At 48.3% G+C, this 27,273-nt stretch overlaps 2 protein-coding genes across 3 annotated transcripts in view; one reads left to right on the top strand and one right to left on the bottom strand.

Moving 5' to 3' along the window:
• Positions 1-5,791, top strand: part of appl2 (adaptor protein, phosphotyrosine interaction, PH domain and leucine zipper containing 2) — a 16,811-nt gene extending 11,020 nt beyond the window's left edge. For both annotated transcript variants that reach the window (XM_062546571.1, XM_062546570.1), the window contains 8 exons: positions 1,161-1,255; positions 1,427-1,582; positions 1,821-1,873; positions 2,050-2,224; positions 2,787-2,823; positions 2,972-3,127; positions 3,319-3,366; positions 3,714-5,791. In XM_062546571.1, coding sequence (XP_062402555.1) covers positions 1,161-1,255; positions 1,427-1,582; positions 1,821-1,873; positions 2,050-2,224; positions 2,787-2,823; positions 2,972-3,127; positions 3,319-3,366; positions 3,714-3,845 — 852 coding nt within the window. In that variant the 3' untranslated portion in view covers positions 3,846-5,791. The remainder of the gene's footprint in view (positions 1-1,160; positions 1,256-1,426; positions 1,583-1,820; positions 1,874-2,049; positions 2,225-2,786; positions 2,824-2,971; positions 3,128-3,318; positions 3,367-3,713) is intronic.
• Positions 5,792-5,913: 122 nt separating this feature from the next.
• Positions 5,914-26,520, bottom strand: tubgcp6 (tubulin gamma complex component 6). The gene is made up of 26 exons (XM_062546568.1): positions 26,354-26,520; positions 25,031-25,850; positions 24,767-24,930; positions 24,187-24,403; positions 23,571-23,732; positions 20,765-20,886; positions 20,490-20,553; positions 20,037-20,146; positions 19,500-19,591; positions 19,023-19,162; positions 18,580-18,729; positions 18,097-18,178; positions 17,151-17,239; positions 16,527-16,642; positions 15,729-15,867; positions 15,298-15,387; positions 13,640-15,150; positions 12,484-12,890; positions 12,137-12,304; positions 10,895-11,063; positions 10,293-10,434; positions 8,696-8,890; positions 8,287-8,419; positions 7,701-7,914; positions 7,134-7,327; positions 5,914-6,637 (listed from the first exon to the last, which is right to left on the bottom strand). Exons 2-26 carry the CDS (start codon positions 25,802-25,804, stop codon positions 6,546-6,548), a joined length of 5,736 nt encoding a protein of 1,911 aa, XP_062402552.1. The 5' UTR covers positions 25,805-25,850; positions 26,354-26,520; the 3' UTR covers positions 5,914-6,545.
• Between the last annotated feature and the right edge of the window lie 753 nt (positions 26,521-27,273).

Genomic DNA, 27,273 nt, shown 5'->3' with positions numbered 1-27,273 from the left:
GTAGGGGAAAGTCTTTTATCATCTCCCAGTGAATAACTCAATCGGAGTGATAAGGGCGTCTCGAGCTCCAGTCTTTGTGGAGTGCAGGCCCCTTGCGTGGCGGCGGGCTGACTGATGTGCAGATAGAGAGGGGGAGAGCAGCGCTGCGGCTGGCTCCTGAGGAGAGCCTCTTTATGGCCCGGGGAGAGGCTTATCCCTCACACAGCCCCACAGGACACGCCTATCAGTGGGAGAGGAAGCTGATTATACATCCGCCCCACTTCTCTCTTTCTCTCTCTCGCTCTGTCTGTCACTCTCTCTCTATCACTTACTCACTCTCCTACTCTTACTCTCCCTTGCGCACACACACATGCGCGCACGCACACACACACATACACACACGCATGCACACAAACGCACACGCACACACACACACACACACACACACACACACACACACACACACACACACACACACACACACACACACACAGACACCCACACACACACACAGACACACACAGACACACACACAGACACACACACACACACACACACACACACACAAACTGTCTCAGATGAACCCAAGCATACTGTATGAACACACCCATAATTACAAGGAGAGGTCTAACAGACTAAGAGGGTAAAACTAGAGAACACTGAACATTCTTGCTAGATAAGGCGTGCGTGTGTGTGTGTGTGTGTGTGTGTGTGTGTGTGTGTGTGTGTGTGTGTGTGTGTGTGTGTGTGTGTGTGTGTGTGTGTGTGTGTGTCTGTCTGGGTTGAAATTACCACCTTATCAGACAGCATTGTCTGGAACCCTGTAATGATGAATGCATTACTGCAATTGCCTATTTTTAGTTTTTAAGGAAATAGCACTTGAACTAGAGCATGACGAATTGCAGCAGAACTGCCAACTACACATGTCTGTATTTTCTATATGAGATCCATGACAGCAAGGCAGACATACGTCATTGAGGTACTGTTGACAGATCCGCACACTGCAGTGAAGTGACAGCCATCTCCAAAATGATTATAAAAAAAATGGCTACACCACAGTTCTCAAGTTTTCGGGCTGACTCAGTATTGCAGTTCCAGTGACAGTGGTGTTTTGTGGCCTCTGAGGAGCATGGATCAGCCTGACACTTCTCTGGCCCCTCTGCCCCTGTCTTGTCTCCCAGGCCGTGGCCATCAGGCTCAATCAGACCGCCATCCAGGCCGTCACGCCCATCACCAGCTTCGAGAAGAGACAGGAGGGCTCGCCCAACCCCGACAGGTCAGAGTCTGCAGGGTCATGCAGAGTCATGCAGAACATGGGGAAAGCTTGCCTTGTTTTTTCATACTGTGCACTACTGGGGGGGGTGTGTGAATGAAGATCTTGCCTCCTTATCATATCTTTTTCTTCTCTCTTTCTTCCCTCTCTTTCTTTGTCCATGTGTCTGTTCAGGGCGAAGCCCGGTGGGGTGGTGGTCACTGCGGCAGCCTCCCAGAAGCCCACGGTGGCTCCTGAGCCAGACGACCTGATTGCCCCGGGAACGCCCATTCAGTTTGACATCATGCTCCCTGCCTCGGAGTTCCAGGACCAGAACCGAGCCGGGGGAAGGTGAGGGAAGCTGTTAGAGTGTGTGTGTGTGTGTGTGTGTGTGTGTGTGTGTGTGTGTGTGACCAATGATGTCAAGAATTTCAACACATTCAGCCATACAGTCGAGTTTGTTCGCCAAAATAACATTAACATGTCACTGGCTCAGACGGCAGTGATTTGTGTCATGCTGCATTATTTGTATTCATTTATTTCGGTTTAGTGTTTTCATTTTCTGTGTCCCTGTTTTTTCCCCTCTCAGACGGACCAACCCCTTTGGTGAAACAGAGGAGGACTCCTCTTCTGACTCTGATGGTACTGTGCATACATGCAGTTTAACATGCAGTGTTCTACAAAACATTGTAGCTTGTGTATTTACAGGGATTAGCTCCTTTAACCACATCGTAGCTTACTCTGCGGTTTCGAGCTGCTGGATGCTGGAGGTCCAGTCTCAGCCGACCGCTGATTTTCTCTTATCTCCCTTTTGCCAGACTCGCTGCTGCAGCAGGTTTTCGCGGTGAGGTTCCTGGGCTCCATGGCGGTGCGCTCGGGCCACTCACAGGAAGTCATCTACGAGGCCATGAGGCAGGTGCTGGCTGCCCGCGCCATCCACAACATCTTCAAGACCTCCGAGTCCCATCTGATGGTCACCAGCAACAGTTTGAGGTGAGTTTGGTCTTTTTATTCAGTAGCGGTGAGATGTCTTCAATAATAATCGTTGAGCTAGTATGCTGCATGCAGGGGTAGTCTTGAAGAAGGATGAGACAACATTAGACATCATTAGACTTTCAAACTTAACAAAAGACTTTGCCCAAACAAAACAAAGCTCCTCCAAGCTACAGTTAATGGACCAACGGAGAAACACAATGTTCTCCTCTTAACGACCTCCCATACCCGATACCCATTCAATTTGTATCTTGTTCAGTCTTGACAGAACACTTTCCAAAACTTTTGGAAGTTTCAAGTTTATAGTCATGTAATCAATAAGGATGCAACCTCATTTATCTGTAATGAAGTTCTTCAGACTCCAGACTCACACCAGCTCTACTTAAGAGGGAAAGTTAAATGGTAATATTAAATAGTAATCCATTCTGGAAGTCTGGAGTGTAAAAAAGTTGGCTCGCATAAAAAAATGTTTGCCCGGAGAGTCCCTCATGGAGTCATCACCCCGTTTTAACCTCGGCTGGTTAGGACACTGGGCTTACGTGACTGTGATCTCTTTTGGCAGGCTGATTGACCCGCAGACACAGGTTACCAGGATCACTGTAAGTGACACGAGCTGTGAACGCCTCTCCCTGTTCTTTTCCTCCGGTGGCTGTTAGTATGCCGAGTGCCAGGGTGTCCAGTCTAAACGAGTCTGTCTCCCTGTCCCCCCTCCCTCTCTCCCTCCCTCCCTCCTGTCCTCTCTCTCAGTTCCAGCTCGGGGACGTGACCCAGTTTGCGGCCCACCAGGAGGACGGGCGGCTCATGGGCTTTGTGGTGGAGGGCCGAGACTGGAGCGAGGGGGAGGAGGAGGGCACGCCCTCGTTCAGCGCGTTTGTGTTCGAGAGCCACACCGAGGGAGAAAAAGTAAACGCTGCCCCAAAAATACCGCCATTATGTCACACACTCTTTTCCAGCTGTCTTCAAAAGCAGGACATTCATTTCAGCTATTATAAACTGGATTTAGTGATTCGAATGAATAACAATATTCTCGTGATGTACTCTTAAAAATATGAAGACCTTGATCTCTTCTCATTTCACTACTTTTTCTTCCACAGATATGCTACACAATAAGCTTAGGGAAGGAGATTATAGAGGCAAAGAAGGTAACTGTCTGTCAGACACACTTTCATAAGTTTACTGCACTGGAACGTTATATAGAGCTCATTGTGAGTGGGACAGTGTCTTCCTCTGGCAAGCACTCATTGTTTTGTTCACTAATTTCCTAGTGTGAAATGTTCCAGTCTTTTCGGTGGTGGTGTAGCAAAAATACTACCTGACATTTAAACAATGCATCATAAGACAATGTGGAGAGCAGCCAAAAGTGGGAAAATTGATTTAAATCACAGGATTTCATAGCATGGCCAACCCATGTGACTTCTATTTTATCAGTTTGTCCTTGTTTTAGCCTACTTTCTCTAACTCCACTTTTCCTTTTAAACGTACCACACAGGACCCAGAAGCATTGGCCCAGCTGATGAAGTCCATGCCGCTAACCAACGATGGCAAGTTCCTCCTGCTGGAAAGCGAGAGTGGTGACACGTCTAACGGTGGCGGGGAGGAGGACCTGGAGTCCGAAGCCTGAACCCTTTCCCCCTTTCCCCTTTCCCCTTTTCAGAGGCCGGGCGTTCCACCCAATCCCACCCCCCTCCCCCCTCCCCCCGACCTCTTCATGGGCGTCAAAAGTCGCAAAGCTCATGATCTCACCCCTCTGTCCATTATACATCTTGCTAACGATTAGCTCCATTGAGATTCTGATACAAAGGGACTTTTCTGTTTTACCTAATTTGGGTTACTTCTTTTTCCACCGGGGGTGTCGTTGTTAATGATGTACTTAACGAAGGGCAGGACCTCTTTCCGAACTCTCATAGGTTTACATGTTCATGTGCGGCTGACATCAGCTGAAGCTAGCAGTCGTGGTACGTTGAAGCCTGTCATAGCCTAATATGTTGGCTCTTGGGGCAAAACTCACAGTCCCTTTCCTCTCAATAGATAATGTGAGGTAATACATTTATCATTCCTGCAGAGTAAGAGTTGCACTTCCTGGGAGTTCTTCTGCATCATTGGGCTTGGTGACAGCAGCTTGCACTAATCTCTGATGTTGTATTCAGAAAGTAGATTTTAGGGTGACATGAAGAAGAGGTTATTTCCTCACCGAATGAAGATTCAAGGTTTGTTTTTATTGTTTTCAAATGATATTCCACACTACAACTGTGTGTGTGTGTGTGTGTATGCGCTGTGTGCTTTTATTGTTTTGGTGTGTTGAGTCCTATACATTGTGTTCATGTGGTAAACTAACTCAACTCAAACCTAGATAGGGTTTGACATCTGTATAAAACAAACAGGTTGGTGAAAGGATGTCCTTAATTGAAGTGTGGTTGGTCATGGGAAAGATGGTAAAGTTGTTGTGGAACCAAAAGAATGCCAATAGAATGTGCATGTATTTTCTCTAAAAATATCAAGGCCGTCTTAACTTGAGTGTCATCTTACAGTGCTGTTCTGGTACTACAATGACACAGTATTAGGGCACAGCACTGCAACCTGATTAATTTCCAAAAGGCTCCTTTCCGCTACCGCGCCACACTCAAACTATATTCAGAATAGACTCTCCCTGAAGTAGTCACAGAGGAATTCTATGTCTGGGTTTACAAAACACTATTTCTAACAGATTGATGTTCTGCATACAAACTAAGGCATTTCTCAATGCTCGTGTGTCAGGCCACAGGGTCAAGTTACCATAAAAAATGTAAACCATCTGAGACTATGTTGACAAACACAGTCTGGATTTGAAGTGTGACCTGACAGCTACATCAATTCATTGACAATATATTCCTAAACTAACGTTATGCCATGAACCGAATTGTTCCACGTATGTGCAGCCAGGCTTCCTTTTTCTTTTGAAGTGGTCGGTGCTCCACACTCCTAATGTATTCCTGTTCCTCACAAAGGCTTTGTGGAAATGTATTTGGCACTACCTAGAACCGTGGAAGGAAACTGAACAAAAGGCAAATTTGGTTGCACTGTAGCAAAAAAATGGAAAGTAATTTTCTTCAGTGGCCACCTGTTCATGTTCCTCAAGGGCTTTTCATTTCTCTCTCCACTGATCCAGGCTGCTAGCTAGCTTGTGTACACACAAACACAGACAGGTGACAAGCCAGTTGATTGTTGTTTACAAACAAAGTGGGCGGTTGCCTCGGTTTCTTAAAAAAAAAAAACAACCTTGTCACAGCCCCTGCTGTGGCCCTTCAGAGGAACCCAAACAGTGTGTTTTTGTTATGTCTGCTGTGTTTGAAGCATGCTCTGTGAGGATAAATGGACTGAGAGAGACAAGCAGGCTGAAGACATCTTAAGTAAAGGGATACAATGCATCTTTGAGTGCCTCTCAGAGCTAGGTGGCCAGAACAAGTTCTACGGAATCCGCTTCCTGCAAGGCTTTTACTCACGGTTCGGGGAATGGCTTTTCTAAGAGAGTGGATAAATGCAAACATTAACATGTCCTCTTTAATAAATGTATGTGGTATTTTTTAACTCCTCAAAGTGTGAGCATTCTCTTTTTATCAGACATTCTGGTATTCTTAATATATTTCCTTCTTAAGTTTTTTCCCCCTCTAAACAAAACAGCACAACAAATCACAAGAACTGAAAATTAGGCATTTATTACACAATTCACAAAATGTGCACATTTTACACTGAGCTTAAGAGGTCAGGCACACCTGAGGTTGGGGGGGGGGGGGGGGGGGTCATTTGGCATCTGTACTTGAAGAGATAACAGATAAGGAAGTGCTTTATAAGCTTCACTTGGTGGATATAAACCAGGATAGAGGTCGGCACACCACACGAAACTTAATACAGCGCTGTCTAACAGCTTTCCAACCTCAAGGTATACCAGAGGCCGTCTGTTGGCCACAATGCTTACAGCTGACAAATGCTAGCCCCCACCACAGCACACTTAGCATGAGAGGATAGACAGATCCGTTGCACACATATGCCAATGCTTCCAATATACAAAACCTCAAAGGCAAGTGTGGACGCCAGCATATATGTATTTTTGACAAAGTGCAGTAGCCCTACGACAGCACCAATTACACACGGTACTGAGATAAATGCCTGCTTGTTTTGTCTCTAGGATGGCCAAAGATAAGCACATAGAGGCAGGTGACATGGACAGCTACACAGGTTGAATCCTATGGCTCTAGATGGACAACAGAAGCTCACCGTATAAGTACATATTCAATCTAGCCGACATGCACCTCATGCCAGACACAAACAGGCTTGATTGTGTTGCTCAGGAGTCCTTGTAATAGTCATTGAAGTTGATACGCAGAAGGAAGTCCTCCAGGTGAGGCTGGTAGCCTTTGTTGACCAATTTGGAGACAACTGTGGGAAAGAGTTAAACGCATGAGAACATGACTAAAGAGAATATGACTAAAGGTCTACAGTAATTTCCTGTGTATTAGGTACATAGTCAAGAGCTTAAAGGAGAATTGTGGTGACTTTTCACATAGATCCTAGATAGTTCATGCCTCCAGAGTGTAGCACTCAAGGCGCCTGGACTGGTAGCTCTAGCTTTTGGTTGCAGCATCTCAAGCTATATACTGTAGAACTGATTGTTTTCTTTTTTTGGGGGGGGGGGGGGGGGATTCCCCAGAATTCTCCTTTAAAGATACCCAACTTTAGCAAGTCAGGGTAAGAGATGGACAAGAATTTAATTCAAGTTCAGTTGATCTCCATTTTCCTCAGGTTAATAAGACATTCAGATATTTGACAGGCACTGAAAGAAACATGAAACACCACAGGCAACACAAGAGCCTGTCTGACTGAAATTCTGAGCGCACTGATGCGAAAGCCGAGAGGGTTCTCCCAGCGTCCTCACCTGTGAAGAGGAAATGTGAGTAGTATTTGAAGGTGTTGTAGGACTGCTGCATGGCAATGAAGCTGGGGTGCACTGCCTCCCCCTGCTGGCAGTCCCAGGGCTGAGAGATGAGCTGGGCACGGAACTTCAGGATGAGGCTGAAGATGCTGTGGATGATGTTCATGACTGGAGCAGCCTTCTCCGTCAACAGCCCCCTGAACACAGACGAGAAGATAGCACAGACGAGATGGGTGAGTATGGGTAGCATAATGGCCTTCATGAAGGATAGAAAATTAATTATGATTCATTTAACTCTCTTGATAAATCTTGATAAAAAAAAAAAAACGAAATTACTATTAACATGTAAATGTACCGATTTGTGATGGCAAAAAGCATAACATAGCCAAACAAACATATTTTATACATCTGGCGCTGAGACTCAGTGCTTGTGTTCAAATAAGTGAAACGAAAAATATTATTAGTGAGTCAGTGAACTGAAAAATTCCAAAAGGCATTTTTCCCCTTTGAAGATAAACAGCTCTGCCTCAACAGAGATCATTTTCCGGATCAAAGATTCTCCGCACTCACCTGAAGATGGCTCTGTTGAGGTAGTCAGCGTGGGTGCGGTGGATGGCGTCCAGGTCGCTGACGCTGCCCAGCTTGGTGGTGAACTCGCTCCAGGACACCTGCAAGATCTGGTTGGCCAGGTAGCCCTGGATGACCTTGACAAAGTGCTGCATCTCGTGCCTGTAGAGCTGCAGCTGATGGAACTGCACCGAGCCGCCCACGCCCTTCACCCGCGCTGCGCAATCAAACACAAAGACACCTGGGCTCGCACGGTTTCACTGATTAGCTCCATGGCGACACACACACGCGGTCTTTAGTCGATGATGGAGACCACCGCCTCGTGTCACAACATGTGAGAGCCCGTGGCACAAACAAGCTAAACTGGGCACTGCTGAGACTAAGCACGAGTGTCCTCATCTACTCCTACTCGGGGCTGATCTCCATAAGAGTGTGCCGTGCTCTGTCAACAGTTTCCTCTACACCTGTCAGTTTCCTATTCCTAAATACTATCCCTTTGGCTCTGAGGAGGGACCAAGAAATGGACAGATGCAGATGAAGGGGGGATAGAGAGAGAGAAAAGAGAAAGAGAGGAGAGAGAGCGAGTTACCAGTTCTCTTCAGCTGGAACCAGACGTCCCGCAGGGTCCACACCATGTGCTTGAGCTGCAGCAGGAAGGAGAAGAGGCGGTTGTACTTGTTCATGCAGCTGTCGGTGATGATAATGTTTAAGGGCCAATCAACCTGGGGAAAGGAGAGAGAGAGAGAGCGAGAGAGTGAGAGTTATAGTCATCAATCAGGAGACAAAGAGGTGGTCAGATCACAGGGACATGAGTGGATCAGACAGAGGAGACAGGGGAGTCACAGTCACTTAGACGACAGACACGTGAAGGCTCATTTTAACCTCCTTGTGAGGCCCAAAAAAAGGCCGTCCCCAGCCCCCTGCGCCAACTGATATTAATCACACTTAAGAGAGCGCGCCAGACAGGGAGCGCCTCGGCGTCCCTCCGCTCCCCTCACCTTGTAGCGTAGCTCCAGGCAGTTGAGGGAGTCGGGGGCGTGCGGGTGGAAGGTTTCCGGAAGGTACCGCAGGGCGAACGTGAAGTTGGCAGCCAGGGCGCTGTCTCCGTGCAGGCTGTACTGAAGCGCTTTGTTGAGGATGGAGTTGAGCACCAGAGGAGTCAGGAGCTCTCCAGGGGTCTGTCCACTACCCAGCTGTCCACAACAGGCAAACACACACACACACACACACACACACACATGCACACAAAAATGAACCCATCATGTGCATACTTACTCATACTCAGTTTGTCAGTTTCTATAATTGATATGCAACAGTCTAGTCGCGCAGCGCCAGACACGACATCAGCACTTGATGTGATGAGAGATCCGAGTCTGGAGACAACTCCTTGACACTGGATTACAGCCATTTATAAAAAAGACATGCTATTAACCATTTAACGTCTACCAGCTTCTTTCCTAAAATCTATTTCAATCCTTTGAGCTTACCCTTCATTTCAAATGGTTTGGAAATCGCAAATAAATAAAATTAATGCTTAAAGTTTAGGATATTTTACAGTTTTACAGATATTCATAAACATTCAAAACGGAGAGTGGTAGTTATGTCAAGTTTATATTAGGATTAGCTTTAGTAGTACTACTACTTGGCTTTTAAGGAAATTGTCTGGTGTAGTTCTCAGATGCTGGGTCAAGATGGACTCTGTAAAGCTCCTTGAGAGACACCATGTTCTTATTTCATGGCACTATAGAAATAAAACTTGATTGTTGATAATTAGAGGAAAAGGTCTGTGTGGGTTAACAATGAAGAATCAAAAATGAGTTCTGAAATAGTTCCCGATATGTAGAAAGCATGAAGAAGCTCCCTGTGTGGACACTATACAACAAATACTATCCAACTGCAAAAACGACATCTACTGCGAGATTGGCAGTCGAATACAGAAGTACCCTCCGGACCTGTGCACAGGGATTTGTGGCATGTAAATGCAGCTACACCACAGAAATAAATTCAGAGTGAAAAGCCTGAACAAGCATTAAATCAGTGGCCTCAGTACACTCTCTCTCTGTGTGTCCTACGGAATCCACAAACGAGCGCTGACCAAAGGTATTCAGTCCGTCGGCTCGCGGGGAATCAGTATGAATGCTGAAGCGGAACAGCAACAACAGGCCGTGAGACGGCGCACAGAGAGAGAGACGCACACAAAGGCAGGAGAGTGGGTGAAATCAATTCCTGCACATTTCCTGGTCGGGGGCACGCAGGGCTAAGCAACCCTTCCTGCCTGATCAATGGGCAGAAATTATTCACCAGTGCGGGGAGCACGGCAGATCCCACAGGCCTTTAAACATGTACACCGTGCTTTCACACTTCACTAGCTCACCACAAGCGCTCTCTCTTTTTGCCACCCCCTCCCTCACTCTCTCCTTCTCTCCTTCTCTCTGATGCCTGTGTGTTCTTCGTCCAATTGAGAGAGAGAGAGAGAGAGAGAGAGAGAGAGAGAGAGAGAGACAGACAGACAGAGCGTGCGTGAGAGAAAGATGGGGGGTGGGGGTGGGACAGAGCTCAGGGGTGGCCTTAATGCCATCCTCTTCGGCGCCTCACCTTCTCGAAGAGCAGGTCACTGAGGGACTGGGCGAACTCGCCGTCCTCCATCAAAAGGAAGTGCCGCAGGGCCTCGAAGTGCCTCTCCACACCCAGCTCCACAAAGAAGTAATCCACCACTGCCTTGTTGACCAGGCACACACTGCTCGTGGGGAGGAGAGAGAGGAGAAACACAGGGCAAACGAAAGGGTGATGCATGAGCTGAATACTGTACAATCTACGCCTGGGAGTTTAGGAAGTTCTACTCCAACACACACACAAACCCCAAATCTTCACTACACTGTATGCATACTGTATGCATTGTGTACATAGAAAGTAGACTTGACCGCAAACCATTAACTCCCATAAGCTACTCCTCAACTATATGTACAAAAACGCAGTATATCCACATCCACATCCACACACACACACACACACACACACACACACACACACACACACACACACACAATATCCATATCCACAGCATATCCACATCCATACACACAAACACACATACACAGAATGCAGAGTGGAATTAAGGTTGCACAATACATGTAAATCACACTCTCTCACACAACACACACACACACACACACAGACTTCAACAACAGCCGACTCACTGAGTGATGAGCGGCGTGGTCACGGAGTGTTTCATCAGCACCGGCAGAGACACCATCTCGCTGAGGCGCACGGCCGTGGTGTCGGTGGCCCTGTGGAGGGAGGGGTCCATGGGGAAGCCGTAGGGGCCGCGCATCACCTGCTGCAGCAGCAGCGTGTCCGGCACCGTCGCTGGGGGTCAGGGGAGGGCAAGGGACACTAATGACTTGCAGCTCAGACTGTACGACACAAGCATCTGGTGGGGAGACTTGCAGCCAGCAGACGGCCATCAGAGCCACTTCAGACATTTAGTGACGCCAGACAGCCATTAGTCACATCAATGCAACACTGAAGGGCTGCCCCCCCCCACCCACAACTATCAGCTCTTATTTACATGTGGAGAGAAAGTTGAATAGAGCATTATGTCCAATATTCCAATAAGTGGGTTAATGTTCTGCATCTCTCACTAGTAGGTCGCTTTGACACTAAAAGTATACTCCTACGTTGTGACCCTGTATGATATCTGTACTGTTTGTAAACATGGAAGGCCCTAGGGTTGATATCACTTATTGTTGTCTGTTTGCCGTGTCCTGGATGTCCCTTGATGCGCATCACTGTAAATTAAACTCTGTTCCTGATTTTTCCTACCATTGGTCTGACTGGATCTTCAGTCATCTGTGGTATAAAAATTACCATCAATGTGTTTGTGTTTTTCTGCTGAGATATTAGCAGCCAGCAGAATGTCACAGACACCAGATCGGACTAGATTTCAGTGATTAACCACATCAGTGCAGCATTTGACAGCTAAATGGTGCGTTGATGAGCACCTGGGAAGTAGGAGAATTCTATGGTTTAAGGGAACATCAGCTTTTAGAGGGAGCTTCGCCAATGTTTTGACGTCACTCATCATAGCGAAAGATAAAAAAAATAGACCCATGCCCAAATAAGTCACTTCCTTGTTTGTTATGGTATAGTAATAAGCACAGATGATTGTGATATTGAACAGCACTTCCAAGAGTACCTTTGAATAACTACGTGAGGTTAGCCTTCTGGCTAGCCAACCTAAAAACATTAGCAACGTTGCGCGTTGTTGTCAAGTGAACGCTCTCAGTTCGGAACTATACATTTCCAAAGTGGGGAACCTTCCCACTTCCCAGCCACATGAACGCACTAATAGCAGGTCAGCTCCGCTATCACATCTTTCTGATGACCGTGTATCTATGGAGTCACACTGGCGAAGATGAACATAGTCAATCAGTGCTCACTCATAAGGTTGTAGGTGTCCTCGTACTGCTCCACCTCGTACTGGGAGGCCAGGGACAGGAGGTAGTCGTCCTCAGGGCTTTCCCCAGGGGAGAGGCCCAGGCCCTGAGCCCACGCGGTCAGCCCTTCATCCAGGAACGCAGGGAGGCCGATGAGCCCATAGCCAGAGTCTAGCACGAGAGTCACAGAGTCAGCAAATTGATAGCACGCATCAAATGAGAATTATTTCACCAACTAACCACTTCCTGAGTTAACCAATACTTTACCAGCCATCACAGGCATACAAGGCATGTACAAAGAAGCACAACCTACGACTACACATTTCCACTATAGAGAATGTCCACCTCACCTTGGTTGGCAAGCAGGTCAGTTGACGACTGAGGGGCATCTCCATCGCCCTTGAGTGAGGGTTCTGTCTGTAGTGCACTGCCAGGCTTGGGGCCCTTCACCACACAGCCCATCCCCAGAGCGGAGTCGGACGAGTGCCCGTGGGCACTGCCCGGTAGAGGGGCCAGTTGAGGCTCAACGCCCGACACCACACAGCCCACGGCCAGGGTGGAGTCGGACGAGTGCCCGTGGGCACTGCCCGGTAGAGGGGCCAGCTGAGGCTCAACGCCCGACACCACGCAGCCCACGGCCAGGGTGGAGTCGGACGAGTGACCGTAAGCACTGCCCGGCAGGGGGGCCAGTTGAGGCTGAACGCCGGACACCACGCAGCCCACTGTGAGGGTGGAGTCTGAGGAGTGACCGTGAGCACTGTCACACAGAGAGAGAGAGAACACTGATCAGTTTTGCTTTATGCTCCTCAGAGGGGGATTTGCCTTAGATTCTAATGCTGAATGCCAACTAAGACAAAGGTATACACAAACATCTTTTTGGTCATGCAAAGAAAAAAACCCCACAAAGACGACTAAATATATGATCTGGTCTTTACTGTCGCAAGAGAAGCTGAGAGAAAGTGGAATAGAGCATCATGTCCAATAAGTGGTTTAATGTTCTGCATTTCTCACTAGTAGGTCACTTTGACACTAAAAGTAAACTCCTACGTTGTGACCCTGAATGATATCTGTACTGTTTCTAAACATGGGAGGTGCCAGGGTTGATATCAGTTATTGTTCCGCTTTGCGTCAACAGCCATTGATTAGGGTAGACTGGATGTCTCCTGACTTTGCTACTGTATGATTATCTATCCTTTGCTGTTGTTGAGTATTTAATCCTTGTCTAGTTTGAGCAGCTGATAGATCTTTAGGATGAAGTCATGCGGTCTCTCCATTGATGTGCATCATTGTAACTAAAACTCTGTTCCTGATTTTTCCTACCATTGGTCTGACTGGGTCTTCATTTGTCTGTGGCATCAAAATGACCATCAAAGCATTTGTCTTAGAGTACGTACTGCCAAACACCTCCTACGACTGTGTAACAGACTATGATCATCTTGAGATACAGAGAGACACACAAATATGGAATAGGCCAGTCAAACCTCTAACTGTAGACAGACACCATACCTGGGCTGAGGGGACTGGAAGACCTCGTTGGCCCCAACCACGCAGCCGATGCCCAGTGTGGAGTCGGAGGAGTGGCCGTAGGCGCTGCCGGGGAGCGGGGAGAGAGCCTGCTCTGCGCCGGCCACCAGGCAGCCCACCCCGAGAGTGGAGTCCGAGGAGTGGCCGTGCTTGCTCCAGCGGGGTTGCGACGGGGTCACCTCCGACACGAAGCCTCCTACCTGCAGGTTGGCGTCCGAGGCGTGCCCGTGGACATTCTGGGAGGGGAGCGGGGCGACCACCTCGGACACGTTCTCGCCGACCTTGATGTGGCCATCAGAGGCGTGACCGTGAATGCTCGGGGAGGGGAGGGCGGCGGTCACCTCAGAAACGTTCTCCCCTACCCTTATATGGGCGTCGGAAGCGTGTCCGTGAATGTTTGGGGTAGGAAGTGGAGATTCAACCTCAGAGACATTTTCCCCGACTTTAATGTGCGCGTCAGACGTGTGGCCATGCACACTTGGGGTGGGGAGGGCATCAATGACCTCAGACACATTCTCCCCCACCCTTATATGGGCATCTGAGGTGTGGCCATGAATGCTAGGTGTAGGGAGAGAACTTTGGACCTCTGAAACATTTTCGCCGACCCTTATATGGGCGTCGGAGGAGTGGCCATGATGACTAGGGGATGTGCGAGTGTCCGTCACACCTGAAACGTTTTCGCCGACCTTAATGTGAGCATCTGAGGGATGTCCATGAGCGGGTCCAGCAGAAACCTCAGCGGTAGCATCACCAGGCCGAGACAAAGGCGTCTCAGACTGCTGACCTTTTCGAACGTCCCCGGCCACAGCGCTGGGATCTGGGGCGGATTCTGGCACCAGCGAGGGGGCTCGTACAGCCTGCTGAGACCCTCCGGTCACCTGCGGTCGTCCTCTGCGCTCTACTGTCTCCGTGTCCGTCCCCACTGCACCGCTCAGACCGGACGCCTCCTGGGGCCGAGGTCCATCTGTCTCTGCCGCGTGCCCGGTGAGTCCTTGGGCTGGCCGTCCTGCCTGCAGAGCGGTGTCTGTCTGCTCGGAGGCCGCCGGACCGTCCGCCCGCCTGCCCCCTTCCTCGTCCCGACCGCCCTCAGACGTGGCGTCGTCCTCCTCCTTGAGGCGGATGTGGGCGAGGGCCGGGTGGGCGTCCCAGCGCGGGCGGACGTGGGCGGGGACGCCATCCTCCAGCGGGACGAAGGGCGCGCTGAAGTCGTAGTCGCCGCCCGGCGAGGGAGAAGAAGGAGGAGGAGCAGCAGCGGAAACAGAGGCTGCTGGGAGATCCGAGCCGATGTCCTGCAGCGCTCGGTCCACTGGCTGGCTGTTCGCCGGCGCTTCCGAAGGGACGCCTCGGCCGTCCGTCTTGTGGCCATCTGCGGCAGTGGCGAGCGCCGCTGAAGTGGCCGATCCCGAGATGGAGGTGTGGAGAGGAGAGGGATGGCCAAGCGACACCCCGCTGGCGCCGATCTGCTCCGCCTGTGGCGCGGCGCCCAGGGACTCCTGCGCACAAGACGAGCCAGTTTTGACACCCACCCACGCGCACAGACGGCGTTGACTGCCTGGACGCTACAGTACGCCGACAGGAGCCTGCATGCTGCGGCCAAAATTAATTAAAATAGGAAGGGAAAAAAAGCATCACCCACGGACCTGAGATGTTTGCGGAGCTGCTAGCCCCGGTCTTGGAAGCGCTTGGAGGTTCGGCCCTGGTTGCCCGAGAGGATATTTCTCTAGGAGGCCCTGCGTGAGACAGAGAGACATTACAATTAACAGAAGACAACAGCTGCTACAACCGCATTACAACAGCAATACTGCACCAGGAAGCAGATGGCACAATTACAACCACTGTTATTACCTTGGCAGCTATAACAAGGGCCCCCATTAATTAAGACAATCCCATGTTTATGGTTCATTCCAATTACATGAAAATAGACCACAGTCACTGTTATTATTAGCCTTCAACCGACAGCCACCCCGTGACCGTTGCTATTTTCTTGGTTCGGGTTAATTCAGCAGTAGCTGTGCAAGGCTGAGTGTGCGTTGTGCTGAATAAGTGTCGCAGTGGGCAGCTTGAGCTGGACCTGGATGCTCTGTTGGTCCTGCTGGAGGAAGTTGGCCCGCTGCTCGTCCAGCCTCATCCTCTGCACCCTCCACATGGCCTTCCTCTCGCGCCTGGCCGCCTCCTCGGACAGACGGCTGTACTGGGCAATCAACTCCTTCCTGCGGAGCAGAGCAACAACAGAGCTGCACAAACGTGGGCTTTGGGTGTGGCATGGTCACTGGCTAAACATGTAAGGTGAGAGACCAGTCGACCCGTCACCTGTTTGACAGGTCCTGTCACCTGTTTGGCGGTTCAGCTCAATTTGTTCTTCTGCACCCACGTACGCAGGTCGTTTTAAGCAGCAGCGTTTTACAAGATTCTGCACCAATGGTGTCACCAAATAATTACTACATCTCAGTTCCACCTCTCTTGGGTGTGACACCCACTGCAGGTACCTGCTGTCGCTCTGCTGACGGCTGCTAAATGTAGAACAAGTGTTTTTTTTTGTACTCAGCTCTCAACTTGTTGATCTAGAAAAAAAAATCTGGAAATGAACTCTTTCCAAATCCCATACTCCCTGTTATGGGCACAATGAACGAAAATCACAGCCAACCAAAATCTATCAAATTATAGCAATCACATTCATCAACACGAGGAAAGACTTTATCGTTAAAGTTATCGTTATCATTACAGTTATCAATCGTGGTGTGAACGGCCCTTATCTTGGTTTCACTTCAAATGACTAGGTGGGGCTGATGGGGAGTTCAGTTTCCCCCAAAAGACAGGATGGTGTGGGATGGTGCAGAGCGGTGTGGTGTAGGGTGGTGTGGGGACCCACCTGGCCCTCTGTTCCAGCTGCTCCTCCAGGGCCTGCAGTCTCTTCTCACGGTCCCTCAGCTCACGGGCGAAACCGAAGTCGTCTTCCTTCGCCTTCCTCATGGCTGTGCTCCGCCACTGAAACGGAGCAGCACAGTCCAGCATCAGTGATATGATATACCATACAGGGGATGGAGGGAGGGAGGGAGGTGGGGGGTGGGGGTTACACTGGGTCTAAAAGAGCAGGCTGAGGCTTTCAGTGAGATAAGCAGGTGGGACTTTAAGAAACCGACAGTAAAGGAGTGTGAGTGTGTGGGGGGGGGGGGGGGGGGGGGCGGGGGCGGGGGGGCGGCATGCAGGGAGGGAGAGGAGAGAGAGGAGGGAGGGAGGTGAGAGATGGATGAAGGTGAGAAGCGACAGATGAAACCCCAGCATGAGAGTGGCACCCCCTCCACAGACACACACACACAGACACACACATAAACACACACAGACGTGCTCACACACACACACACGCACACACACACACACACACACACACACAGACTCTCGCTCCCTCCTTCTTTCACATCCCCCCCACTTCTTTCTCACTCACACCTCCAGTCTCGCTCTCCGCCACTCCACACGCTCACGCACAAACTCTCACCTCCTGTTCCAACTCCAGCTGCTGCTTCAGCTCCTCAAAGCGCTCCCGCTTCTTGGCCTCCTCTGCCAAACGCTGCGACACCATCCGACCTGCAGGGGGAGACAGAGAGTCAAGGTGGGGGGAGAGGTGTGTGTGTGTGAGTGTGTGTGTGCAAGTGTGGCAGTAGGGTCGAGTGGAGGGGGGGCCCAGAGACGCCAGAGATTCATTTTTCATTTCTTTCTGCGTCTCCCCCTTTCATCATGGCAGGAGATATATGAGGGTTGCAAAATCAATTTGCAATCAATTGCAATTTGAAACTGGGCAAAGAGACGGTTTTGAAAAACAAACAGCGTTTATACAGCCTGAGCAATTTCTTTAAAAGGGTCAGAGCCATGCGAGCACCAGCGGGCATTTCTTAACATGCATAAACACATGACATTTAGCAACTTCCATTATTCCATCTGTCCACCGAGGGTAATTTATTGCACAGTAAATGAGCAGTTCCGTTGAAGCCATACATTTATCTTTCTCTTCTCTGGTACTTCACTATTATGCTGGAAACAAACTCAAAAGCTTTGACCTCGCCACTTTATTTGAAATTTCCCTCTGAATCATTTGAAACATATTACTTCTTGAGAGACTTAGTTATAGTACTTCCTTTACATACTGACAACAACCTCCAACTGTGAAAGGCACTCTATTCAATCTCCCATCCGGTTTCAGATCCAGACAGCACAGGAGAACCCACAAAGACCCCCCACACACGTACACACACCGAGACCAGCCACATTACACACACACGGAGACCAGCCACACACACACACACACACACACACACACACACACACACACACACACAGGACTAAAGTCCTCACAAATCTCCCGTGGTGAGAACTGCCACTGTGGTCAATTCAGGCCACGGCGCAGCTGCGACGGCAGCCAGACTCAGAAGCTCGGCGAGTCTTACCTCGGATGCTTTCCAGCGTCTTGGCCGCCGACTCCCTGACCTGATTGATGAGCTCCTGCCGCGCCTGCTCCGTGCGTAGAGTCTGTCAGTGGCAGAGGCGAAAATGAATGACAAAAAAAAATAGACACCCATCCACCTCCCCCCCATTAGAGCCTTTGGCTCAACTCCTCCAATGATTCCACAGAGAACTGACTTAATAGCTCCGATCTGTCTTTTATGTTCCCAAACAAAGAGGGAGTAAGCTAGTTAGTGATGCATTAGGACACTCCGGAGTGTTGTTCTGGCTAGTGTCAACGCCACAATAAATGTGACGCCGGGACGCAAAGGGCTCCCCTGACAATAAGAGAGCATATTTGAAGTTTAGCGGGCGTGCCTTGAGCTTAAACTGGCCCGATGCATCACTGCTAAAGGTTCTGCCGTCTGTGATGGCGCCACTAATCTTTCACCATTTGGGGGGGGGGGGGGGGGGGGAAGTTACTGTACCTGCTCTTCCCTGCTGATGGCGCTGTGCTTGGCGATGCGCTCCATGCGCCCGCGGTAGATGGCGCAGTCGCGCTCGATCTCCTCCACCTCCTGGAGCGAGAAGGTGACAGAGATGCGAGGCACGGGCAGCTCCGACCAACAGATGTAGTGCTGCACGGCGAGGGGGGGGGGGGGGGGGGGGGGGGAACAAAAGCTAATGAGAACTTTTGGCTAAGGTCATTTGGTTGTACAAAAAAATGTCATTCTAACACAATGAGCCACATATTTAAGTATGTGTTAGTGAGTTCTATAACAGTCAGTTGACCTCCGGCAACAGATGGAGAGTTATTTGCAGCTATTTTCTCACCATGGCATTTGCATTAGAATACTGATTCCGGATGGCAGGGTAAGAGGTTAGCATCTAGCGAGCCAAAAAGGAAAGATTAGCCAAGCACAGCACAGACCTGAGGACAGCAGATCTTCAACAGATTGATAGTCTTCCCGCAGACGTACACGTCGTTGGCGATGTGCCTCAAGAAGACTGGGACGCAGTCCTCGACGTTATTTGAAATCAGAGTGTAGCCCTGAGTCCAGAAGTGCTTGTCTGTGTTGAGGAGCAGGGGAGAGGAGGAATACAAAGCACTTAAACCTATATGCTTTTGCAGTTAAAACCAAGATTTGCCATTCAAAATCACCCAAGTCCTTGACTTAGCTTTAACCCTTATCTGAGACAGCAGTCCCAGCTTCATCAGAAAAATTCAACGTGCAAGATGGGGTTTTTTTTTTTTTTTTTTTAAATCTGACATCCTACCAAACCAGGTCTTGCTCATGCAAAATCAAACTGGTGAGAAGTCAATAGCAACTTCCACTGTGTGAAATATTTACGGTCATTTTTTAACAGAGCGCAGAAGCCTAAATCAGTGTGCGGCGCACATACTCACCTCTGTGGCTGAGGTAGTCCTCGTTCACCTGGATCATGAACTCCCCGTACACATCTCTGAACACACCACTGTACACCCAGTCTGACACAAACCTGAACACACACACACACACACACACACACACACACACGTCACAGTCAGACACACACACCGACCTTCAACACACCTTGGCATACACAATATCTTACACTTTCATATCTCTGATAACATCATCATAGATAATGTACATCATAAATACTTTTCACTAAACAGCCCAGACCTATAATTAACTATTATCTGCCGCATAAATCAATTCTAATTTAAAATATTATCAATCCTCAAGTGTGATACATACTTGTGACTGAATTAGAAAATAACATTTTAATTAAAATCCTTGTTACATGTGATGTGAATGACCAAATTATGCTCCATAACCATCACATGTCAACATGTCTACAGACAAAACTAATGTTAGTCTACAGGCTTAAAATGCTCATTAGCCTTTGTGATCCATGTGGATTGTGGAGATGCTGAGGGTAGGGGAGGGTAGTGCCTAACCGAGTGTAGGGCTCACAGCTGGTCTTCAGCAGAGACAGCAGCACGGGGTAGTTCTCATTGCTGCAGTTGCTCTGCGCCTCGTTGTAAAGGTACGAGAGCAACTTGACTCCCTGCGGTGGGAGAGGAGGACAGGCTTCATTACACACACAGACGCACACACAGACACACAAACAGCAGACAGACAAAAAAAAAAAAAAACAGAAATACACACAGGCACACTCCGTGCCCCCATGAACAAACCCTCATCCATACAAACACACTCGCACAAAGACATACTCACTCACTCAACATGCCGCCGACACCCACACACTTACTCAAACTCCTCAGACACTCACACACACATCACATTAAGAATTTACAGAGAGCTGCGCCGCATCTGCACGTCCATTTTTAGTTGACCACACAAAGGGATAATTAGAATAGAAGAAAAAAAACAGCGTTTTCTGTTCTCACCACAGGGAAGGTGGCCTGGCCCCCATTGGACTCTCCATCCACACAGCACAGCTCTGACAGGTACCTACGCAGGCACACGAGTGCAGCAGTCAGTCACAGTCAAGCAGGCACTCAATGCTCACCTCACCAGGGCGGCATGTCCACATTCATCACACTATAGTCTACCACACAAGTGTGCGTGACAAATGGAGGCCATGCATAAGTGAGAGGCGAGACAGCACACCCCTCCCCCAACCCACACACACCATCCCTCCCTCTCTCCCTCCTTCCCTCACCTTAGCTGGCGTCCTAGCTTGCGGAACAGGAAGCTGATAGTGAGTAGGCTGAGGGTGGGCGGCGTGCTCAGGACACAGGCTCTGTAATAGTGGAGGTATCGCCTCAGACCTCCCGTGAAGGCCTAGTCCAGAAACAGACCCAGAAACATTCATCCATTAGTATGATGTCAGCAATGAGGGGCCGTGTGACTAGTGAACCAGATCCTGACCAAATAGCTTACCAAGCACCACAGTTTTACTGGAGAAACAACAGGACATACAGTCACCTCCATAAGTATTTGAACACATGCTAATGTTGCGAATACTTATTTTAAGAAAAACATTTATTTATTTACGATACATTATTCATTCACAAAGAAAATTGATGTCCTTAGATGTTGGATATTTCCTTTTTTTTATTTTTTATTTAAAGGGACACTTCACCGATTAGCATTAAAGGGATAATCCGGAGTGAAATGCACTTTAGATCAATTTTTCGGACTATTGGGAGTACATACGTTGAGTTGACACCAAAATCATGTCATTCGGATGTATTTTGAGAAAGTTCGAGTTCACCGTTTTTAGCCAAAACTCGTTAACCTGGAAGTGACCGGGGCAGGTCCTTTCGCCACTACAAAACGCTATTTTTATACCTCTTCTACTGTTCCAAACAACGCTACACTTACGTGGTAGTGAGTAGAGGGTCCCTAAAGCCAAACCGAAGTATCCTCACGTCTTTATGTGGTCGGATAGAGAGTCCAGAATGAATTTAATCGAGTCAGTACCTTTCCGGAAATGTTAGTAAAGTGTTGTGGAAGCGTTGCGCAGCTGCCACAGCGACAGCTTTGTATCTTTAGAAAACAAGTTATTTTTTGAATGGTCGTGCATCATTCCCTCAGTTTGCCTTGAGATGGGAGAAATACGGATTTCAATGTTGGACTTCCTGCTTTCAATGATGTAAAAATCATCATTTTACATCATTGAAAGCAGGAAGTCCTATTTATGGGTTTCATTGAAATCCGTATTTCTCCCATCTCAAGACAAACTGAGGGAATGATGCACAACCATTCAAAAACTTGACTAGTTTTCTAAAGATACAAAACTTAATGCTAATCGGTGAAGTGTACCTTTAAGGCATTAAGATCCATTTCCAAAAGATGATTTTATATTCCTCTTTATAGTTAACTTATACTTATTGGAGCTACGTGTACATTTGATGCAAACATTTTGTGTAAGCAGAATTAGTCAGGATTGTGTATCATTGCGTCACTAATAACATATTGGTCAAAATGACAGCCTTCTAGATAATGAAGTTGCAAATCCAAATCCCAGTCTGACAGAGGAGATTTAACAGGAGTTGCATCCATACAAGATTATGGAGCATTTTGGCCAGGAAGGATGAAGTACAATATTAATCTTTCTCAGATTTAAAAAGAGGAGATTGCATGCTTGCCTAACCCTAATGCTACATCTCATGTAGCATGTTCACAACATGAATAGAGTGCAGAAAGAATTTGAAGATAGCAGATGTGTAGCCTGCATGACATTAACATGCTTCTCACCTCTAATTCAAGCTACATCTACCTCAGCGACATCTCCTCCAGAGCATAAACAGTATGGGCAAGTGAGAATCAATTAATTTAATTAGGCTTAGCCACCATTCACCTGAAACATACCTGAACTCAACTAAATAATTTCATTGCAAGTTAGTTAAATATTAAACCCCATGTTGCCTGTGTAAGGTCAAACAGCCAATTATGGTCAAAAGCTACTGCTGTTCTCCAATCGCGAGAATATCATTCTTTGAAGATATCAAAACTTCAGTTCTCCTCTTCTTACAATGTTCAAAGTTAGAGTCAAAGTCAAGTTTATTTCAATTATTTAGATGGAAAATACAGTGCTTAATCCTGCCCTTATTGCACAAAACAGTTAAATCACAGTAAAAAATAACATACAGTACGCTATATTGGCAAAAGTATTCGCTCACCTGCTCACCTCACTTTGCTCACCTGGGTTTAATATGACGTCAGTACACCTTTTACAACTATAACAGCTTCAACTCTTCTGGGAAGGCTTTCCTAAGGTTTAGGAGTGTGTTTCTGGGCATTTTTGACCATTCTTTCAGAGCACATTTGTGAGGTCACACACCGATGTTGGATGAGGAGACTGGCTCTCTAATTCATCCCAAAGGTGTTCTACTGGGTTGAGGTCAGGACTCTGTGCAGGCCAGTCAAGTTCATCCACACCAAACTCTGTCATCCATGTCTTTATGGACCTTGCTTTATGCACTGGTGGAACAGGAAGGGGCTGTCCCTGAGCTGGGCTTGATCCCTTAGTTCCAGTGAAAGGAACTCTGAATGCTTCAGCATTGACCAAGAGACCAAGAGATTTGTCTCTTGAAACCAAGAGATTTTGAGCCAATCTCCCGGTCCAACACCAGTGTGTGTTACCTCACAAATGTACTTCTGAAAGAATGGTCAGAAATTCCCATAAACACACTCCTAAACCTTGTGGAAAGTCTTCCCAGAAGAGTTGAAGCTATAATAGCTGCAAAAGGTGGACCGACGTCACATTAAACCCTATGGATTAGGAATGGGATGTGGCTGAAGTTCATATGTGAGTCAAGGCAGGTGAGCAAATACTTTTGCCAATATAGAGTACTGTAGGTAAAAATAACGCCGGATCACATAAATTCCCAGGATGTACTGAACTGCTCATTGTGCTGTCTTATTGCAAGCATAAAAGACAGGGAACATTGCTAGCGCGAGCTGTAAGAGGCCTAGAGCTGACAAAGGCTGCGCGGTGACATTTACTGCAGGAGCGTTACCTGGAAGACGAGGCCGCGCTTATGGGCGCTCTGCAGAGAGAAGCGGCTGAGGCGCAGGTAGTGTGTACCGTAGAGCGCCAGCTCCCCCAGTAGCCGTGACACACTCTCAGGAGACGCCCCCGACAGACACACACTGGGGCGCACGTCAAACTGCACACAGTCCTGGAGAACAAAACAAACAAGCGCAACAATGCATTACGCTGACAGATGGATGTGGTCGGACTCAAAATGGCCTGAAAGGAAAATAAACCGGTCGCAAGGAAAAGCTTGAAGCATGCCTGTGCATTTTGTTTTGTTCGAGTGTGGATAATCCTAGCCAGGCGCGTTTCACGTACTGGTATCCAAAAACAACCCACACTCCATTTGTTTTCACATAAATGTGTTTGTAACAGTGTATTTAATTGTGCTTGCATAACTGAATTAGTTGAGCATTATGAGTGCTAAGGCCACTGATAAAATGTTCAGGGACACTAAGCACAAAGCAAAGTTGAGTGTTATATTATGACTCAACACACCACAGAATATCTGTTAGTAAATATGAATGCAACAGGGCATTTAGCATTCCACATTTTTCGCATCACCAGACACAGGCAGATGGGCCACAGGTGCGAGTTACCTTATTGAGGGGGAACGTGGTGGAGGCCACTCCGATCAGCACATTGAGGACGTCCTTCACCAGCTGCGTCTGAGAGTCCAGAGGCAGCGGCAGCAGAGGGGAGGGGGTCAGAGTGGAGCTCACCAGCCGCATCTCCCCCTCCCACAGCCGGTAGAGCTGGTCGAAGGCCACCCTGCCCCCCTCAGTCAGGTATGGAGCCACCTTCTGACCAGGAGGACTAAAAGCAGACAGGAGTATGTGATTAACTTTTTTTCTACACACAAATTCAGGAGGAATCAGGCTCTACTGAGAGAGAGAGACAAAAACATAAAATTAAGTCAAATGGCTTGCTAATGCTAATGGATCGGTTATGTATTCAAAATATATGCAGCCTGGTGAGAAATATCGGTCTCATATTTATTTATTGCAATGCCTCCACACAACATTGCCTGATGAAATCTTAACTACCAATTCTACTTTTCAGCTGGCTATTTTTGCATTATTTCACTTCATACTAAAGCAGGAAAATCTCATTATGGAAGGCCAATCCCATGTCTCTGTCAGCACCAGCAATGTACCAGCGAGCGCTGTCTAATCTTACCAGCCTATACGCTCCCAGCAGCGGCGCCTCCCAGGCTCAAAGGAGCGCAAGGCCTCCCACATGTCCAGCTCAGGGCTCGTACTGGGCTCTGACTGGGAGTCTGGCGTCAGGTTAGAAGCTGACTGGAAGCCCTCATCCTCAGACTGGTCCAAACATGAAGGAACCTAAGGTGGGAAGAAGGGTTAGGTGGGTGAGTTTATGGAGGTATTTCTCTCAAAAAGGCCTGCAGTCCAGTAGAGGGATGTGCTACTGGTGGTCACCTACCCTGATAGCCAGGCCAGTCACATCTGCGTTGCTGGGCACAGGAGGCAGGTCCAGCTTGACATCCAAGTCCGAGGTGCGGGAGTGTTGCAGGGCTCCAAACAGCGACAGTCTGGTGTCCCTCTCGAAGCGCTCCTCCACCTCCGCACTCTGCCTTAAGGCCAGAAGTCCGGTGCCTGGCGGGGCGTCCATCAGTCCCACTGAGCTGCAGAGACCCCCAAGATTGCTCCACTCTTCCCCGCAGACCAGTGCCCAGGCCCTGGCCTCCAGCCTCTGGAGCTCCTCGCTCTGATAGCCCCCCAGAGGAGTCCTGCGCAGCACCGGCCGCTCCCGCCGCATGTAGTCCCTGCTGAAGGAAGTGGGCGGCGGGGGCACCGAGCCGGCCAGCTGAACCAGGAGTTCTAGCACGGAGTCCAGCTCAGCCAAGCCAGTGGCCGAACCGTCCTTTAACCTCCCAAGCAGCTCCTCCAGTCGCTCTGCATCCTCCGGGCATCCAGACACCCGTAGGTCGAAGGAAATCATGAGCATTTTGTTCCTGGGAGGAGTGGAGGCCAGGGGGCTGGGAGGTTTGGGTGAGCTCTCTTGGAAGAGCCTGGACAGCAGAACGCCATAGGCCCGCCTGCGTAGAGCGCGCCGCACCCCTTCCCGAGAAATGCCGCCCAGCGCACGTCGTTTCCATGACACCCCAGTCAAGCTGCTATCACACAAGGCCCCGAGCAGGTCCGTGATGCTGCTGCTGCTGCTGCAGCTGTTGTCGATGTGTTGGCAGCTTGACATTGTAGTGAGAGTCCGGCTACGAGAATCAATGCAACTGCACAGAAGACTGTGGAAAAACATACATGACGGTTAACCTGAGTCGCCCCCTGTCAAAAACATTGTATGGGACCCCTCAATACATGCGTGAAGAAATGGCACTCTAATTGTCACAACAAGTTCGCTCAAATGAAGTTCAACACGAACATATCAGAAGAAAAGAGCATATTATAACCATTCTAAGTGAACACTGTATCTTTGTACAAACACACTAAGCTAGCTCGCTAACCGGGGTTACTTTCAAACAGAATGTTGACATTAGCTGGCTGGTTATCGATAGCTAGGTCTCCGAGTTTGCTAACCTGGCCAAATATAACCGGTTGCCCTAGCTCTACAATAGACATCTAAATGAAAATGCCCAGCTCTGATAGCCTAATATGCCCAATATGACTAATAAGTACATAAATGTTAGCAGCGATGCTCTGACAGTCAACTGTCATGTACAGGCTAACTTGCTACCTATCTGCCATGTTCAATGTTTTAGCTAACAGTCACCAAAAGCTAACGTTTTACCTGGCTAGGGGACCAGTATTCTTGCAGTTTCTCGGTCTATCGGGTTAAGATGCATCTTTATCTAAAACGTGACTAAGTGGCACAACACAAATATTTCCGACAACGTTACTTGCAGTGATAGAACCAATAGCGTTTTATCCATGTATGAAGTGCCTCCTTGACTAACTGCTGCCCACCACTCACTGAATTCAATAATCCCGCCTATTTGGACAAGTTATTGGCCAGAACGTCTGATTCACTAGTTTCATTGGTCAAATGGATGCCTACTTGCGTGACGACTTCCGGCAACAAAGCCCGCGCTGTCTGTTGGCTGAACTGGTAGATCACGCACTGTAAGTTAGGACTTGTCCTACGCTATTTTAAATATGGATTCCTCCAAATTTCTTATGAAACCTATATTATATAAACCTATACGTATTCGTCATTCTTTTGAAGTAGTGTATCGTGGTTATTCATCTCAATCCATTAACCTTGGGTGGCATCACTGAGGTGCGATGCTTATTAGCGTATGACAGAGCCTGTCTACCTTATTAGACATTCTCTGGTATGATCCAAAATGAATGAATACCTACATTACAACAACGATACAACAGTGTACAAATGTAGCCTGTAATCATATGCCAGCCTACACTATTGTATTACATAAATCCAATCTCTGCAGTTATTGTTTTGTATGGGAACAGCAACAGCTTAATCTATATCTGATGTGTTGAACGTGTGATTAAAGGCATTTAACCTACAGCTGACATTAGGCTATTCCATTGACATGTAATCTACAGGGGCAGCCTAATGTCTGTGAAGATAGCAGTGATCCGGCTTAAAGCTTTCATTTTGACTTTTAACTTAGGTCTTCTGCTTACTGTACATTCATGCCTTCATATAATGTACAAATTAGAGTATTTCTTCAAGTAGCATTATGG

This window comes from Sardina pilchardus, chromosome 10 (assembly GCF_963854185.1).
Source record: "Sardina pilchardus chromosome 10, fSarPil1.1, whole genome shotgun sequence".
Taxonomy (NCBI): Eukaryota; Metazoa; Chordata; class Actinopteri; order Clupeiformes; family Clupeidae; genus Sardina; species Sardina pilchardus.
This window is presented reverse-complemented; position numbering and strand designations above follow the sequence as displayed.

What these genes read in the sequence shown, in the direction of transcription:
- tubgcp6 (XM_062546568.1), bottom strand. Translation starts at nt 25,804, where the DNA reads ATGTCAAGCTGCCAACACATCGACAACAGCTGCAGCAGCAGCAGCAGC. An exon ending in AGCGCGGCCTCGTCTTCCAG is followed by an intron (nt 20,887 to 23,570) that starts GTAACGCTCCTG and finishes TTTCTGGACTAG; the next exon opens with GCCTTCACGGGAGGTCTGAG. An exon ending in GTTCCAGCTGAAGAGAACTG is followed by an intron (nt 7,915 to 8,286) that starts GTAACTCGCTCT and finishes TTGATTGCGCAG; the next exon opens with CGCGGGTGAAGGGCGTGGGC.